The 16,568-nt window shown below is 34.5% G+C and overlaps 1 protein-coding gene and 1 long non-coding RNA gene across 2 annotated transcripts in view; one reads left to right on the top strand and one right to left on the bottom strand.

Moving 5' to 3' along the window:
* Positions 1–16,568, top strand: part of CCDC150 (coiled-coil domain containing 150) — a 48,174-nt gene that overhangs the window by 17,639 nt on the left and 13,967 nt on the right. Inside the window, exons 13-16 of the mRNA XM_081142462.1 lie at positions 7,145–7,258; positions 9,717–9,800; positions 13,223–13,330; positions 14,765–14,908. Coding sequence (XP_080998588.1) covers positions 7,145–7,258; positions 9,717–9,800; positions 13,223–13,330; positions 14,765–14,908 — 450 coding nt within the window. The remainder of the gene's footprint in view (positions 1–7,144; positions 7,259–9,716; positions 9,801–13,222; positions 13,331–14,764; positions 14,909–16,568) is intronic.
* The window catches only part of LOC308559574, a 33,536-nt gene continuing 18,926 nt past the window's right edge, over positions 1,959–16,568 (bottom strand). The window contains exons 2-4 of the long non-coding RNA XR_013999174.1: positions 14,294–14,460; positions 8,486–8,574; positions 1,959–2,107 (exon numbers count right to left, since the gene is read on the bottom strand). This is a non-coding gene — a long non-coding RNA (uncharacterized lncRNA). The remainder of the gene's footprint in view (positions 2,108–8,485; positions 8,575–14,293; positions 14,461–16,568) is intronic.

Genomic DNA, 16,568 nt, shown 5'->3' with positions numbered 1-16,568 from the left:
ATTCGCCCTCATTTTGTGTTTCGCTCTATGTGTTTTGGCAAACACATGCAAGCCTGTAATTACCACCACAATCAAAATATAGAACATTGCTCTCATCCCAGAACATTCCCTGTGCCCCTTTATAATCAACCTCTTCCTCCACCCTGGCAACATCCCCTGGCAGCCACTAATCTGTTTTTCTGTCCCTGTAGTTATCTTTTCCAGAATATCATATAAATGGAATCATGCAGTATGGTTCATTTTAAGTCTGGCTTCTTTTATTTAGCACAAAGCATTTGTTATTCATCCATGCTGTATCATAGTTTGTGTTCCAACATATGGATGTATCACAGTTTCTTTATCCATTTGCCAAATGAAGGACATTTGGGTTGTTTCCTGTATAAATATTCACATATGAACATATATTTTTATTTCTCTTGGGTAAATATGAATTGGATTTCTGGATCCTATGACAAATATATGTTTGAATAACAAACTACTCAACTGTTTTCCAAAGGATGTGTATCATCTTGCATTCCTACCAGTAATATATAAGTTTCAGTTTCTCTACATTCTCGCCAACACTTGGTATTATCAGTGCTTTTTGGTTTAGCCATATAACTGGCATGTAGTGGTATATCATTGTGGCTGTAATTTGTATTTCTCCAATGACTTATAATATTGAGCATCTTTTCATCTGCTTATTTGCCATCCACAATTTGAATTGTCTCTTCAAATCTTTTAACCATTTTTAACTCAATTGTTTGCTTCCTTACTATTGATTTTTTCAGAGATTTTAAAATATAGTCTCATATTCTTAAGAAAAAAAATTTATACACACCTTTTGCCAGGTATATGTGTTACATAGATTTTCTTCCATTTTATGCCTTGTCTTTTCATGCTCTTTCAAAGAGCAGAAGTTTTATATTTTGATGTTCAGTGTATCAATTTTTAAAATTCTATAGATCATACTTTTTGTGTCATATCTAAGAAATGTTTACCTAAGATCACAAAGATTTTCTCCTCTGTTCTTCTCTAGAAGTTTTATAGTCTTAGGTTTTACATGAGGCCTATGATCCTATTCAAGTTAATTTCTGTATATCATTCAAGGTATAGTTCAAGGTTCATGTTATTGTCAGGTACAGGTCTGATTGTTCTAATACCTTTTATTATTGAGATATAATTATACCATAAATTTCACCTTCTTAAAATATACAGTTCAGTGGTTAGTATATTCACAAGTTTATGCAAACATCACCACTATCTAATTCTAAAACCTTTCTATCACTCCAAAGAGAAACCCAGGACCCATTAGCAGTCACTCCCTATTCTCCCCTACCCCCAGCCCCTGGCAACTACTGTTTTTCTTTCTGTCTCTGAATTTATCTCTTCTGGACATTTCATATAAATAGAATCAAACAGTATGTAGCCTTTTTGGTGTGGCTTCTTTCACTTAGCATGATGCTTTCAGGTTTATCCATTGTAGCATATGTCAGTACTTCATTCTATTTATAGTTGAATAATATTTAATGTATGAATATACCACATTTTGTTTATCCATTCCTCAGCTGATCCATTCCATTCAGGCTGTTTCCACTTTTTGGCTACTAAGAATAATGCAATGAATGTTTTTGCAGTTTTTTGGTGAGCATATGTTTTTAATTTTCTTTGGTATATACCTAGGAGTGAAACTACTGGGTCATGTGATGAGTCTGTTTATCATTTTTAGAAACTGCCAAACTTCTACAAAGTGACTACCATTTTGCAATCCCACCAGCAATGTATGAGGATTCCAATATCTCCACATCCTCACTTCTACTATTTTTTTTTTAATTACACAAACAGCAGTCACCCATTCTCATAGCTCAGCAAAATGTTTCAGCAAAATGTTAAAGGATGTTCATGATTCCAGGATGGATGTACTGGATGTACTTTTTCTGAAACTAAAAACATTCTAGACCTACCTCAATTGCTTTTGATACTTGTTCTTTTGTTCCAAATTCCACAAGGCAAATGTCTTTGGATCTCCAGTAGACTTACAGTGTCGTCTATTTATATAAACAACATTGCCACATTTCCCAAATATTTTTTCAATCCAGCTGTGATGAACAGTTTTGGGAAGTAACTCCTATGATAAATTAGAAACAGTATTAAATATGTAAGAATTCTTACTAAAGTCAATAAATTTTTACTTGAATATTAAAAAAAAAAATTTCAATTTATTCTATCCATCTTAGTGGATATGAAGTATCTTCTTTTTTTTTTAATTGAGGTGAAATTCACATAATATAAAATCAACCATTTTAAAGTGAACAATTCAGTGGCATTTAGTACATTCACAATGTTGTGCAGCCATCACTTCTATCTAGTTCCAAAATATTTTCATCACCCCAAAAGGAAACCTCACTCCTTTTAAGCAATCACTCCTCATCCCTTCCTTCCCCCAGCCTGACAACCACCAGTCTGCATTCTCACGCTCTAGATTTTCCTATTCTTTATATTTCCTATAAATATAATCTTGCAATATGTGATCTTTTGTGTCTGGCTTCTTTCACTTAGCATACTATTTTTTAGGTTCATTCACATTGTTTATATGTATCAGTACTTCTTTTAATGGCTGAGTAATATTTATTGTGTATATATACAGTTGACTCTTGAACAACACAGGTTTGAACTGTACAGGTCCACTTATACATGGATCTTTTTCAATAAATACCTATACTGTTTTTGACCTGTGTTTGGAAATCCACAGATGTAGAGGGCCAACTATGTGCATTGATCTAAGCCATTTTATATAGGGGACTTGAGCATCTGTGGAATTTGGCATCCACAAGGACCCTAGAACCAATCCTTTGTGGATAGTGAGGGACAACTTAAGTTTTGGGGGAGTCAAAAGTTATACATGGATTTTCGACTGCACAGAGGTGGTGCTTCTAACTCCCACATATATACCACAATTTATCTGTTACTGGACATTTGTATTGTTTCTACCTTTTAGCTGTGGTGATTAGTGCTGCTATAAATATATGTACGTGTATTTGTTTAAGTGCCTGTTTTCAGTTCTTTGGGTTATATTCCTAGGAGTGGAATTACTGTGTCATATGGAAAGTTAATGTATGGCTTAATTTTCTGAAGAACCATCAGACTGTTTTCTGTGGTGCTCAGCCATTTTATATTCCCACCAGCAATGTACAAGGATTCCAGTTTCTCCACATCCTCATTAGCACTTGTTGTTTTGGGGGTTTTGATTCTAGCTGTCCTAGTGGGTGCAAAAGTGGTATCTCATTGTGGTTTGGATTTGCATTTCCCTAATGTTAATAATGATCATTTTTTGTGTGCTTATTGGCCATTTGTACATCTTCTTTGGATAAATGTCTATTTAGATCTTTTGCCTGTTTTTAAACAGGGTTTTTTGTCTTTTAATTGTTAAGTTGTAAGAGTTCTTTAGATATTCTGGGTAGTAGACTCTTATCAGATGTGATTTGCAGATATTTTCTCTCAATTTACAGATTGTCTTTTTAAAGTTTTAGATTTTTATGTAGTTTATATATATTTTTTCCTTTTGTTGCTTGTACTTGAAGTATCACATATGAGAAACTGTTGCCTAACCCAAGGTCACAAAGATTTATACCTGCTTTTTATTCAAAGAATTTTATAGGTTTACATATTATGTTTAGGTTCATTTTGAGTTAATTTTATATATGGTGTTAGGCAGAGATTAATTTCATTATTTTGTCTGTGGATATCCAGTTGTCCCAGCATTATTTTTTTAAGACTTTTCTTTCCATGGGGGGGGGGAACCAATCAATTAATTGTAAAAAAAAAATCTATTAACCGTAGATACATTTCTAGACTCTCAGTTCTATTACATCGATCTATATGTCTGTCCTTATGCCAGTATCACACAGTTTTGATTACTGTAGCTTTGTGGTAAGTTCAAAATCATCAAGATGTGCGAGTCCTCCAACTTTCATTTTCAAGATTGTCTTGGATTAGGTTTTCCATTTCTGGAAGAAAAAAAAAAAAAGGCAACAGCAGCTGGAATTTTGATAGGGCTTATATTGAATCTGTGGATCAGTTTGGGGAATATTGCAATCGTAATGCAATATTCGATATACAGGGTCTCTCCAAAAAATATATACATACTTTAACAGCTCGTGGTTCAATATTGAAAATGAGAGGTGTTTTAATAAACACCACCTTTATAATTAATTATTCAAAGTGTGTGTATACATTTTTTGGGATATCCTATATTTTCTCTATATAATATTATGTCATCTGCAAATAGAGGTAGCTTTATTTCTTCCTGTCCAATTTTGCTGCCTTTTATTTCTTTTTCTTGTGTAATAGACTTGGCTAGAACCTTTAGTACAGTATTGAAGTGGTAAGAGCAGACATCCTTTTCTTAGGGGGAAAGCTTTCAGTTTGTCACCATTAAGTATGATGTTAGCTGAGGGCTTTTTGTAAATGTCCTTTATCAGAATGAGAAAACTACCTTATGTTCCTAGTTTGTTGAGAATTTTTACCATGAAAGTGTGTTGAATTTTAACAAGTGCTTTTTCTGTTTCTGTTAAAATAATATGGTGGATTTTGTCCTTTATTCTATTACTATGGTATATTACATTAGATGATTTTAAATGCTGAATCAAGCTTTAATTCTGGGGATAAATTTCTCTTGCTCAGGTGCATAATCCTTTTTATAGGTTGTTGGGTTTAGCTTGCTGGTATTTTGTAGAGGATTTTTTTATCTGTATAAATAAGGGATATTATTCTGTAGTTTTCTTGTGATGTCTTTGCCTGGCTTTGGTGTCAAGGTAATATTGGCCTCTTAAAATGATTGTGTAAATTTTCCCTCCCCTTATATTTTTGGAAAGAGTTTGTGAGGGATTGGTGATAATTCTTCTTTCAGTGTTTTATAGAATTCACCAGTGAAGCCATCTGGTTTTTCTTTGTGGGAAATTTTTGATTTGTCTTGTTTTTAACTGTTATTATTGATTCAGTCTCTTTCCTTGTTATAGGTTATTCAAATTTTCTACTTTTTAAAAAAATCAGTTTCAGTATTTGGGTGTTTCTATGAATTCATTTCATCTGTTATCCGTTCGTTGGAATACATTTGTTCATGGTAACCCCTTTTCTTTATTTCTGTAAGATCAGTATTAATGCCCCGTCTTTCATTCCTAATGTTAGTAACTTGTGTCCTCTTTTTTTTTTTCTTGGTTAGTAGAGCTAAAGGTTTGTCAATTTTGCTGATCTTTTCAAGAACCAACTTGGTTTTACCAATTTTCTCTGTTTTTCTATTCACTATTCTGTACCTGCTCCAGTTCTTTTTATGTACTTCCTTCTGCTTGTTTTGGGTCTTATTTGCTCTTCTTTTTTCTGATTTCTTAAGAGGGAAGCTTAGGTTTTCATTTGAAATATTTCTTCCTTTTTAATATAGGTGTCTAAAGCTATAAAATTCCTTTTAAGCAGTGCATTAGCTGAACACAGTAAGTGTTGTCATGTTGTGTTTTCATTTTATTCATCTCAAAGTATTCTTTATTTTCCTTGTAACTTACTCTTTTACCCATTGGTTATTTAAGTGTGTTAATTGTCCCATATATGTGAATTTCCAAAATTTCCTTCTTTTATCGCTTTCTAATTTTATTCCATTGTAGTTGGCAGACATACTTAGTGGAATTTCAGTTCTTTCAAATCTAAGAGTGTTTTATGGCCTAAAATATGGCATATCCTGGAGAATGTTGCATGGGCACCTGAGAAAAATGTATATTCTGCTGTTGTTGGGAGGACTGTTCTGTAGATGTCCATTAGGTGTAATTGCTGTATAGTGATATTCAAGCCAGTTATTTCCTCACTGATCTTCTGTCTGGTTGCTCTATCCATTATTGAAAGTGGGATATTGAAATCTCCAAATATTATTGTTGAACTGTTTATTTCTCCCTTTAGTTCTTCCAATTTTTGCTTCAGTGTACTTTTGGGCTCTCTTGTTAGATGCAGGTATATTTATAAATGTTATATCTTCTTGAAGGATTGACCCTTTTTTCAATATATAATGCCCTTATTTCACAGATTTTTGTCCTAATGTCTGTTTTGTCTAATATTAGTGTAGCCACTCCAGCGCTTTTTGGGTTTCTGTTTACATAGTACATCTTTTTTCATCCTTTTACTTTCAGTTCATTTGTGTCTTTGGATCCAAAATGTGTCTCTTATAAACACATAAAGTTGGACCTTTTTAAAAAATTAATTTTGTCTATCTCTGTTTCAGTCAGAGTGTTTAATTACTGATAGGTGGGATTTACATCTGCTACTTCACAATTTGCTTTTTGTTCTTTTTCTCATGACTGCCTTCTTTTGTATTACATGATATTTCTAGTGCACTGTTTTAATTACCTTGTCCTTTCTTTTACTATATAATTTTAATTTATGGGTAACCAAATGAGTGACAAATAAAAAATATGTTTTTATATATATTTTACATGTACCTGTGTTAAAACTTTTACTGTATTCTTTATTTCATCAAGTGGATTCCAGTTATTATCTAGTGTCCTTTTATTTCAACCTGAGGAACTCCCTTTAGTATTTCTTATAAGGCATATTTTATATAGCCCCACAGTCCAGACCCCAACAAAGGGTGGATGCTGGTAAATTAGCCCACACAGTGGTAGTTGGGATTAGAGAGAATTGTCATCTTAGCAATATTTAATCTTCTAATATGTGAATATGAATTATTTCTCTATTTTATTTAGTTTTTTTATTTCTCTCATCAGTATTTTGTAATTTTCAGCATATCAAATATTGGACATATTTTTTAGATTTGTATATAAGAATTTCATGAGTTTGAGTAGTTATTAATATTTAAATAAATGCTGACTACCAGAAAGACTTCCATTTCTAGTAAATGTGAACTATGTAATTTGTAATAAAACCTTCTGCTGAAGACAACTAGAAAAGTTGAAAAAATGTAAAAGAAAAAAAATTTTTTAAATCATCACAGAGCAATTGGATTGAAAATACCCAAATATAAAGGCAGGAGAACATGTTCATAAGACACCTTATATTTTACAGTTGCAAATGTCATTTTTAAAGTAAGTTAATATTTTTGAATCTGGCATAAATAGATCTCTATTTATAGGTAGTAAATAGGCTTCTTTTCTTCTTTTTTTTAAAGGTAGACATAAATGCATTAACCCAAAGCCTGCAGGCTCTGGAGGGAAAGAACAAGGACCTGGCAGAGCAGTTGGCTTGCCGAGAACTTCAGCAAGACACATCTGATTACCATGGGGTGGGTATAAAAAGGTCAGTCTGCAGTAGGAATTATTGACTAATGAGTTTTAAGAGAGATCTGGTCAGGAGATGGGTTTTCTTCATTTGCTTGTGTTTTAATGATTATGGTAAATCCTGAAAAACTCATGCTAAATGAGGCATAAATCCCTACAGCATTCACACAACGGAGGACTTAAGAAAACAAGATTTAAGGCAGCTATTAAACATCTGCCTACACAGATGATCCATAATGCTGAAAAGCACAAATGTTTCTGTTTTAAAAATATCTACTCTTCTATAAATTATGAGGAAGAAACTTGTATTTTTTCCCCCTGACAGTTTCATCCATTAGGTAATCACTTGTCTGATTTCTAAAAGCTATTTTAGAAGGTCAGTGCATTACAGATAAATGGTAGAGTTCTTAAAACATCTTCTCCAAGTGGTAAAGGGGATTTGAAAAGATGATTGGTCTGTGAAGCAGCTAATACATTTCCTATGTGCTTTTCACTACTTGAAAAAATTAATTATTGCTTCTATAACATGCAAATAATCTTTGGAAATTCCATGGAAGTCCCTAATATGAGTTTATCTTACTCTGAGCTAAATTCTCTCAAACTGTGTCATAAGCTGCTCATTACTTCAACTATGAAAAATTACAGAGTAAGTATAAATCCTTTTACATTTTCATGGCTTTAGAGCCAGCCTGCCTAGGTTTTAATTTTGGCTATGATCTTGGTTGTGATTCTTAACCCCTCTGAGCCTCAGATTCTTAATCAGTCAAGATGGGGGTGAAAATGCTGTTATTAGGGGGTTGTTCAGGGATTAAGTTAATACATGTAAAGCACATAGTAGATAGCTAACATTTATTGAATTCTTGGTATCTGAATTGACCCAGGGGCAGGGGGGGGAGGGGGGCGGACCTTTAAACTCCCACTGGAGTGACAGGAGGCATTAACTGTAAATCCTGGTGCTATCTCAGACCAGTCCTCCCTCCCCTGAGATTAAAGATTCATCCATGCTCTTTGTTGGTTGGCCAGGTCTCAGCAGGGCTTATTTACCCATCTCCTTTTGGTCTATCTGGCAGACCACATCTTAGTCTGCCTAATTCTTCCATGCCCCCACTGCCAGTGAGCAGGCCTGTGGCCGTACCTTACTATGGACTGACAGATCTTGCCAGTGATTTGGTCAAGGTTAATTCTTGCCTGCAGACCACACCTCTTTATAAAGACTTCCAGTGATAACCCACCGCAGCTCCAGCTTGCAGATCTGTATGTCTCCACCTAGAATCTTCTCTGACCAAGCATGCTGGGAAGTATTTCAGTTGGCTGTAGGAGTCTGAGGAAAGAGGTAGAGATTTCAGGATTTTTTTAAAAAATTTTAGTAATACTATTAAACCTATTTTGGTTCAGTGCTGGCAGTGTATTTTTGTTCTTTGAGAGTTAACGCTTGAAATTTTCAATAAAAGCTACCTTGTAGTTTAACCTCTTACTGATTTTTGTAGATACACACGAGTGTGTGTTGTATATACCCCCCACACCCCCTTCAGATGTGAACTCGGGCAGTCCTGATTTCAACCCTTGGCTCCATTTACTGTGTGACCTGGGCAGGTTTTTAACATCTTTTCCTTTCATTGCCAAGGGGTTCCCTAACTGGGATTCCCACAGCATACTGTGCATATCCATATCAGAATAATTGCTACATCGATTAGAAATTGACCTGTTTATGCATCTGCCTTTATTCTCTTTTAATGCAAGAACAGTAGTTAATAATATACTCCCTTGCCTAGCGCCTAATACATAGTAGGTGTTTAAGAAGCATTGATTGCCTGGCCAGGCCTGGCTCAGCAGTTAAGCATCGACCTAGGATCCAGGAGGTCACGGTTTGATTCCCCGTCAGGGCACATTCCCAGGTTGCAGGCTCGATCCCTGGTGGGGGGTGTGCAGGAGGCAGCTGATCAATGACTCTCTCTCTCCCTCCCCCTTCCTCTCTCTGAAATCAATAAAGACATATTTAAAAAGCAAAAAACAAACAAACGTGTGTTTTGAGTTTCTGTCCTTTACTATAATAACTGAAACATCCCCTACTGTCCAAGTGGTTGTGATCATCCACAGATCCCATCTCTTCAAGAACTGTATGATCCTCAAACTGTATTTCTGTTTGATACAGCCACCCCACATCTGGGTTGGATCACAACTACAAAGGAATAATTAATGTAACAAAAATAGAATTAATGAACAAAGAAAAGTGAAGTCTGTGACTCTTGAGGCACTCACTTTCCTTTGCCTCTCAACAGGTTGCATATTAGCACTATGACTGGCTGTCTAGGGAAAGATAAGAGGTGGCAGTAGCCAATAAATATGAATCCTGGTTGCATTAATATAAAAATGGTAAGGGTGCAAATACTTGTTTAAAAAGGAAAATGGTTATTCCCTTCAATGCCTGGAGGTACTGATGGATATCTGTTTTTGCTTTATCAGCTTGCCCAACAGAAGGTGGAAAAGGTCTTGGGAAAAATTACTGAGAATAAAAATAAACTGGCCTATGAAAAAGGAAAACTCCAGGTATGAGATTTTATTTTCTGAATTTTGTCATCTAACTTTTTAATGCTGATTGTCAAACTAAATATTGCTGAATTTTGAGAGGACCTAGCCTGTCATTTACTAATTCTGTAACTTTGGACAAGCCTTTGAACCTCCCTAACTTTGTTACTCCATTAAAATCTAGGTGACTTCTATTCACATACCTATCCTATAATGCTGAAACCTAAAATTCTGAAGCCAAAGTCCATTCTGAGACTATCTGAAACTTTATTATAATTGTTTATTTAATGCAAGGTCATTTACTGAGAATGTAGAGAGCCTATATTCTCTTTCTTTTTTTGCTAAATTTTTGTAACATTTCTGAAAAGAAATCACCCTGGAAATTGGTACTGTGAGGCAACAGAATAGACTTGAGTGAGTGGGATGATACTACTACTCTTCTTTTGCTGCCTTTGGGTTCTGGCCCTGTGATACCCACAGAGCAGAAAGCTTGCCATTGATATGGCTAGTTCTGCCTCAAACCAACTCCAGTAGAATTGGTGGTTCTTAGGCTTAGCTGCACAGTGGACTCACCTGGGGAGTTGTAAAAACTCATGCTGAGAAGTGTATGTCTTCTATTTACTTTGAACTAAATCTTTAGAAAAAGAATAGTCTGATAGATGGGTAGAGGAAGTGCAAGATGATAGCTGTGTGATAAGCAAGTATAAAAAATATTAAATACTACATGCTGCTTAGGGATACATTTATAGTAAAATTATTAAAAAGAAATGCAAATAATAAACACCAAATTCTCCGAACTCTAGGATCAAGGGAGGAGATTTGGTTGAGGTAGGCTACACAGCAGGTTTCAACTGTACTAGTAATGTTGTGGTGGTTAAGTTGAATGATGGATAGATGGGATATTACTAGATATGTCTGATGGATATCCAATCCTTTATTTTTTAAACATGTCAGTTTGAGTGCTTTAGGCTCACTCTACTCTACCGTTGGCCCTACTACTTTTATACTAACTGGATTCAAATATTATGTTAGTTGCCTAGCCCCTATAAGCAGCTGCATTTGTAACTTTAATTGGGAGATTAGGCAAAGGTTTTGTTTGTTTTGTTTTAATAAATTTTTATTGGACTATAACATATGTACAGAAAAATACATAGATCACAGCCTAGTGAATTTACACAAAGTAAAGCTACTCATATGATCAGCACTCAGATCAAGAAATAGCACATTCCCAGAACTCATTTCATAGACTTTTCCAGTCAATATCCCCTAGAAAGGTAATTTCCATCCTGCCTTCTAAACCTCAGATTAATTTTCCCTATATTTGAACTTTGAATAATAATGCAGTGTATATACAGGGTGTCCCAAAAAACATATACACACTTTTTCTGATAGCTCAATTGATGTTTCTTTATTTTCATATTTAACCCATTGGAATTAATAATTATTCAAAATGTGCATACATTTTGGGGGGACACCCTGTATTTTTGTGTCTTGTTTATTTCACCCAACATTATAATTGAGAGAGTCGTCCTGTTGCTTGTTGCTGTAATTCTCTGGTTTGAATTGCTGCTTGGTATTCTCCTATATGAATATTAGCCAAGGGTTTTCAAAAGATAAAAGTCTATGCTACACTGAAATTATCACAATTTCTTGAATGTATTTTCACACTTTAGTAGTTCAGGTTGTTTTAACTCTGAAGTTCGTTTCAAACTGTGAAGGGGCTAACACTGTAGGCATGTCCGACTTCATTTCAAATTTACTATATGTAGTGAAGGAAAAAACCTAGAAAATTTATTAATTGCATTACTTTAAATACTTGCCTTACAAAGCATATCAATATCAAATAAGAATTCCTTTCCATCTATTTGTTAGTTGTCTCATAGTTTCTAGTGTCATATTTTTATATTTATATAGTTTTATATTAAGTATGTGCATCCATATCTGTATATATTTAGATCATTTGAAACAATATGAGGATATGACCTTGACCTAAGTTACTGCTGTTCCTGAGACTGGCTGATAAGCTAACTATGGAAACTGCTTGGGTATTAATGACATAGAAATACTAGAGATCTGGGGGCAGCAGGATTTATTTGCTTTTATGTCCTTTCCCATTTGAATGTCCTGAATTAGAAATCCTGCCAAATAAGAAGTTCAGTGTAGAAATTAAAGTGCTTTTGAATAAGAACATGCTATCTGACAAGTTTTAGGTCATTTTATTGAGTACCCCAGAGGCTGACGTAGGATAAATTACCTAAGAAATATTGTGGTATAAGGATATTCTGTGTTTTGCTTGGAGAGAGGCACAATTGAAAGTCTTCAGAGTTAATCAGTCCATTTTCCATTGGGCTCTATAGGTTAACAGTTTGCTTATGTTTAAAATGAGAATAATTGTTGCATCAATACCCTCCTTTAGCGGCAGCAATTTTAATTCTGAACCTTAAATGAAAACCATGATTAATTTTTACTAATGGCTTTGGGGAGCCACAGCACATGTTTTTATACTGTGCACTGTGGAAAAGAGCAACAGAAACAGGCAAACATGAAAGAAAGAAGGATCCTGCTGATGGCTCAAGAGATATTTCCTAAGACAAAATGTGTTCTCATGCAACCTTTCAAAAAAAACTTATAAGCACTCAGATTTTAACAGTTCTTTAAAATGTCCAGTAGTTCCATCCAAGGGGTGTTTGCCCTCCACAGGTAGGAAACAAGAAGATATCAAGAGAGGAAAAAGTTGATTCAAATAAATATTTTGGGTGAAAATTTTCCTGATTTAAGAATAGGCTCAGTAATGTTGTTGATTTGTATGAGAGAGTTGGGACTAAGATGAAGAAAATGTAGAAAAACATACAATTTGGAGATTTGTGAGTAAACATTAATGATAATTAATCATTTTCCCCAAATGATAATTTTCTTTAAAGACAAAGAAGTGAGTAGTCATTTTGATGAGTTAGTTTTAAAATACAATTCACTTGTATAATTACATTTATTCAACTTTTGTAATTCTGTCAGTAAAAACACAAGACTGTCTCCTCCTTGCATGTTGACAATTCTAATTATCCACATTGAAAAAAAGTTTGAATGCTAGATACCACAGTTCCTTTAAAATTCAAATTTATTACCTATGAAGTCTCACTGTTATATTCATTAGTCATGTTAATTTGGAGTTTCCATAAGCAGTAGAAACCAAATGAATTATCTCTGTACATGTAAATTAACATGTAGTAACTAACACATAGCTTACTTTTTAGCTGTTGAAGTAGCTACATATTTCAGTTGCAATAGCATTCTTTGCATGATTAGAGAAACTTAGGATTGCTTTTTACAAATTTTAATGGTTCTCTAATTTTTTTTGAAACTCATGAAATCTCGTTGTGGAATATCTACATATATGTATCTTATTAATGAGGCTTATTTTTATTATTCTTTTGTTTTTTCTCTAGATAAAAGTTCAACAGCTAGAAGAACAGCTACACTTTTTTACTGAAACTCGCTCACAGAATGACCATCTGCGCAAGTTGAATAAGGCTCTAGAGGGCAAGTATACTCAGGTGTGATTAATAGCTACAGATTGCTGTTCAATTATGTTGATATTTAAGAAATTGATGCCTATTTCCTCACCTTACCATACAGTCCCAGAAAGATGAATAGTCTCTCATTTAACTCAATAAGCATTTTTTAAACACACAGTAAGTACAACGTTCTGCTAAGCCATAGAGGAATTCATAAAGATGCCCAAAGCAGAACTGGGACATTTAACTCATTTATGCTCTAAGTTGAGGCTTAGAAATGTGCTCAATAAACTTTATTATAGAATAGAAAGTATGTCTTTCAGAAACAAAATGGATTGTATTTTGAGCATTCACAGGAAGCACATTACAAAGGAAGCATGGAGAAATGCTTTCATAGAGGAAGTGTTTTTATAATTTGAGCCTCATAACTACTAGCAGACATGAGGAACAAGTATCTTTGGTTTTTTAATTATAGGCAACAAGATACACCTGCAACCAACTGCTTACTTGAAAGAGGTATTAGCAGAGCAGGTGCTTGCTTGTCAGCATGGTGACTATTAAGATTGATAACATTTTTTTAATTTTTTTTGGTAGAGAGAGGAAGGGGGGAAGGGGAAGAGGAGAGGGGAAGGGGGGAGAGGGAGGGGGAGAGGGAGCATGAGGGAGAGAGAAGGAGGGAGAGAGAATTAAACCCACAACCTTTGTATGTGACCTGAACAAGAATCGAACCCACAACCTCCTTTTGGTGTACGGGACAATGCTCCAACCAACTGAACCACCGGGCCAGGGCAAGATTGATAACATTTTAACAAATGAATAGAGAAAGTTGATAAATAAGATATAAAATATTTTGTGCGAAAAATAATCCAGGAATGTGTTACTGAAAGAAAGTGATTCATTTCAATGATTTACAGATTTACTGGGCATGTAATTTTTTAAAAAATCTTTGACACTCTCTAAGCATGTGTAATTTCTGTATCTTTAACACTTGTATATGTATACCTTTGGTAACCAAGGAACTAGAATGTCTCTCCAAATGGAATTCCGTTAGGGTTCCAACCACCTGGCTCTACTTGCTGGTAAAAGGCACCTCATCATCCACGCTCTCCTACGGGTGTTTAAGGTCTGCTGCTTCACTCGGACATTTCTGGCAGTGGGATTTCTTCATTCTGAAAGCAACGGAACACGCTTTCACATTATCTTTTCCATTGCGGCTCCATTTAGAACACTGTTGTCATCCTAGTAAAGGGGACTCTGAAAAGTAACTCTAGGTTCAGTTGATTTTATTGTTTTTAATTGGTGATGCCTCCAAAAAGAAGGAAATCTCCAGAGAGATCTGTGCCTTCAAAATTCCCTGAAAGCTGTAGACCCGGTGTAAAGGAAAGAACATCAGTTGGTTTACCCAGTTTTATTCCATACTCTACACGCCATGTGACCTTTGCACCTACCCTTACTTCTGTGAGATCTTCTCAGGAGACTGGAGACTCTAGAATCTCTCTGAAGACTCTTTTGAATGCTATTAAAACCATGGAGGGAAGACTGGAAGGTAAAATAGACATTCTTGCCTCAAGACCATTTAAAAATTATGAGTCATCACATTTTCTTAAACGAGATTCGGTAAGTGAAGACCACAAATTAAATCATTAGGAAATTTCAGATTTATACAACAATGAAGAATAGTAGTGACAATCCAGAAAGATAATGTTTGGAGGTATGAGTAACAACAGGAAATTAGGCTTTTCACAAATAGGGGATACTGATGATACAAATCAAAACCGTTCTAGCTATCACATAATTTTTTTTTTTTTGGACATAGAAAATATCAGATTTCCCTTAACAGTAACCATTGAGATTTCTAAAACCCAATTTTGATTTATTATTTAATTCAAAATGTCTACCTAATCTTAATGTTCAAATTAAGATACTTGGGTAAAGCCTTATTTTAAAATAGAAATACATTAATAGAAGCCCTAAGAACTTGAACATCAGAAAATATTTTCCAAAGAAAACTTTTTAGAGCATCCATCTTTGCTTGGTATTTAAACTTTGAAAGTACTATTTCAGATATGTATCTTGTATATACTAGTAAAATTATAAAAACTATACAGTTGACCCTTGAACAACATGGGAGTTAGGGGTGTCAACCTCCTGCGCAATCAAAAGTCTACATATAACATTTGGCTTTCCCAAAACTTAAGTTGTCCCTCAGTACCCATGGGGCATTGTTTCCAGGATCCTCCATAAATACCAAAAATTCACAGATGCTCAAGTCCCCTATAAAAATAGCATGGATCAGTGCATATAGTCAGCCCTCTGCATCCACAGACTCCCAACTATGCATCAAAAACAGTACAGTACTTATTGAAAATAATTTACATATAAGTGAACTCGTGCAGTTCAAGTCTGTGTTGTTCAAAGGTCAACTATATTCATTCTTTTCTTGGATCCTTACAGAAAAAGTTCAAGTATTTTAAATGTTACAGGTGAAAAGTTTTAAGGAAGTGTAATAATGTTGAGGAAGATGTGGAAAAAGACATTCTTCTTTGTTTCTGTTGGGAGTATAAAATAGTACATCTCATATGGAAGGCAATTTGGCAGTATTTATCACTTTACCCCACAATTGTACTTCTAGGACTTTTTCCATGGATATCATGGTATATCCATGGATATCCATGGTATATCCATGGTTTGGAATACTGCTTGAAAAGAGATAGATATATAAATTATATGACCTGTGGAGTTCAAACTGTGTTGTTCAAGGGTCAGTTGTATATACATACGGAGTATCCCCCCAAAATGTATACACACTTTGAATAATTACAAAGGCAGTGTTTATTAAAATATATTTCATTTTTATAATGTAATAGAATCTAGAGCTATCAGCTTTTTAAGTGTGTATACATTTTGGGGGGACACCATGTATGCAGTGACTTGTAATGCAGAGAATATTCTAAAATGAATCATAATAAATTGGCAATATTATTTTTGAGGAAGCAGACTGGGTGGCTGGGAGATTTCACTTTATCCTTTTGTACCTTAAAAATAAAGTAAATGTGCTACCTAGTCAAAGTAATTAATTTTGTGAACATTTCATTCTCAACAAATGTGAAAGTAGAGAAAGAATGGTGTGTTTTTTTAACAAACAGTGTTGGAGCAGTCAGATATCCACATTCAAAAACAAACAAACAAAAACTTTTGAGCCCTACCTCACACCATATATAAAAATTAACTCAAAATGGATCAGAGCCCTAATTGTAAAACCTAAAACTATTAAGCC

Source organism: Miniopterus schreibersii (genome assembly GCF_964146895.1).
Source record: "Miniopterus schreibersii genome assembly, chromosome: 7".
Taxonomy (NCBI): Eukaryota; Metazoa; Chordata; class Mammalia; order Chiroptera; family Miniopteridae; genus Miniopterus; species Miniopterus schreibersii.
Note: the sequence above shows the minus strand (reverse complement) of the source record. Positions and strands in the feature narration are given on the sequence as shown.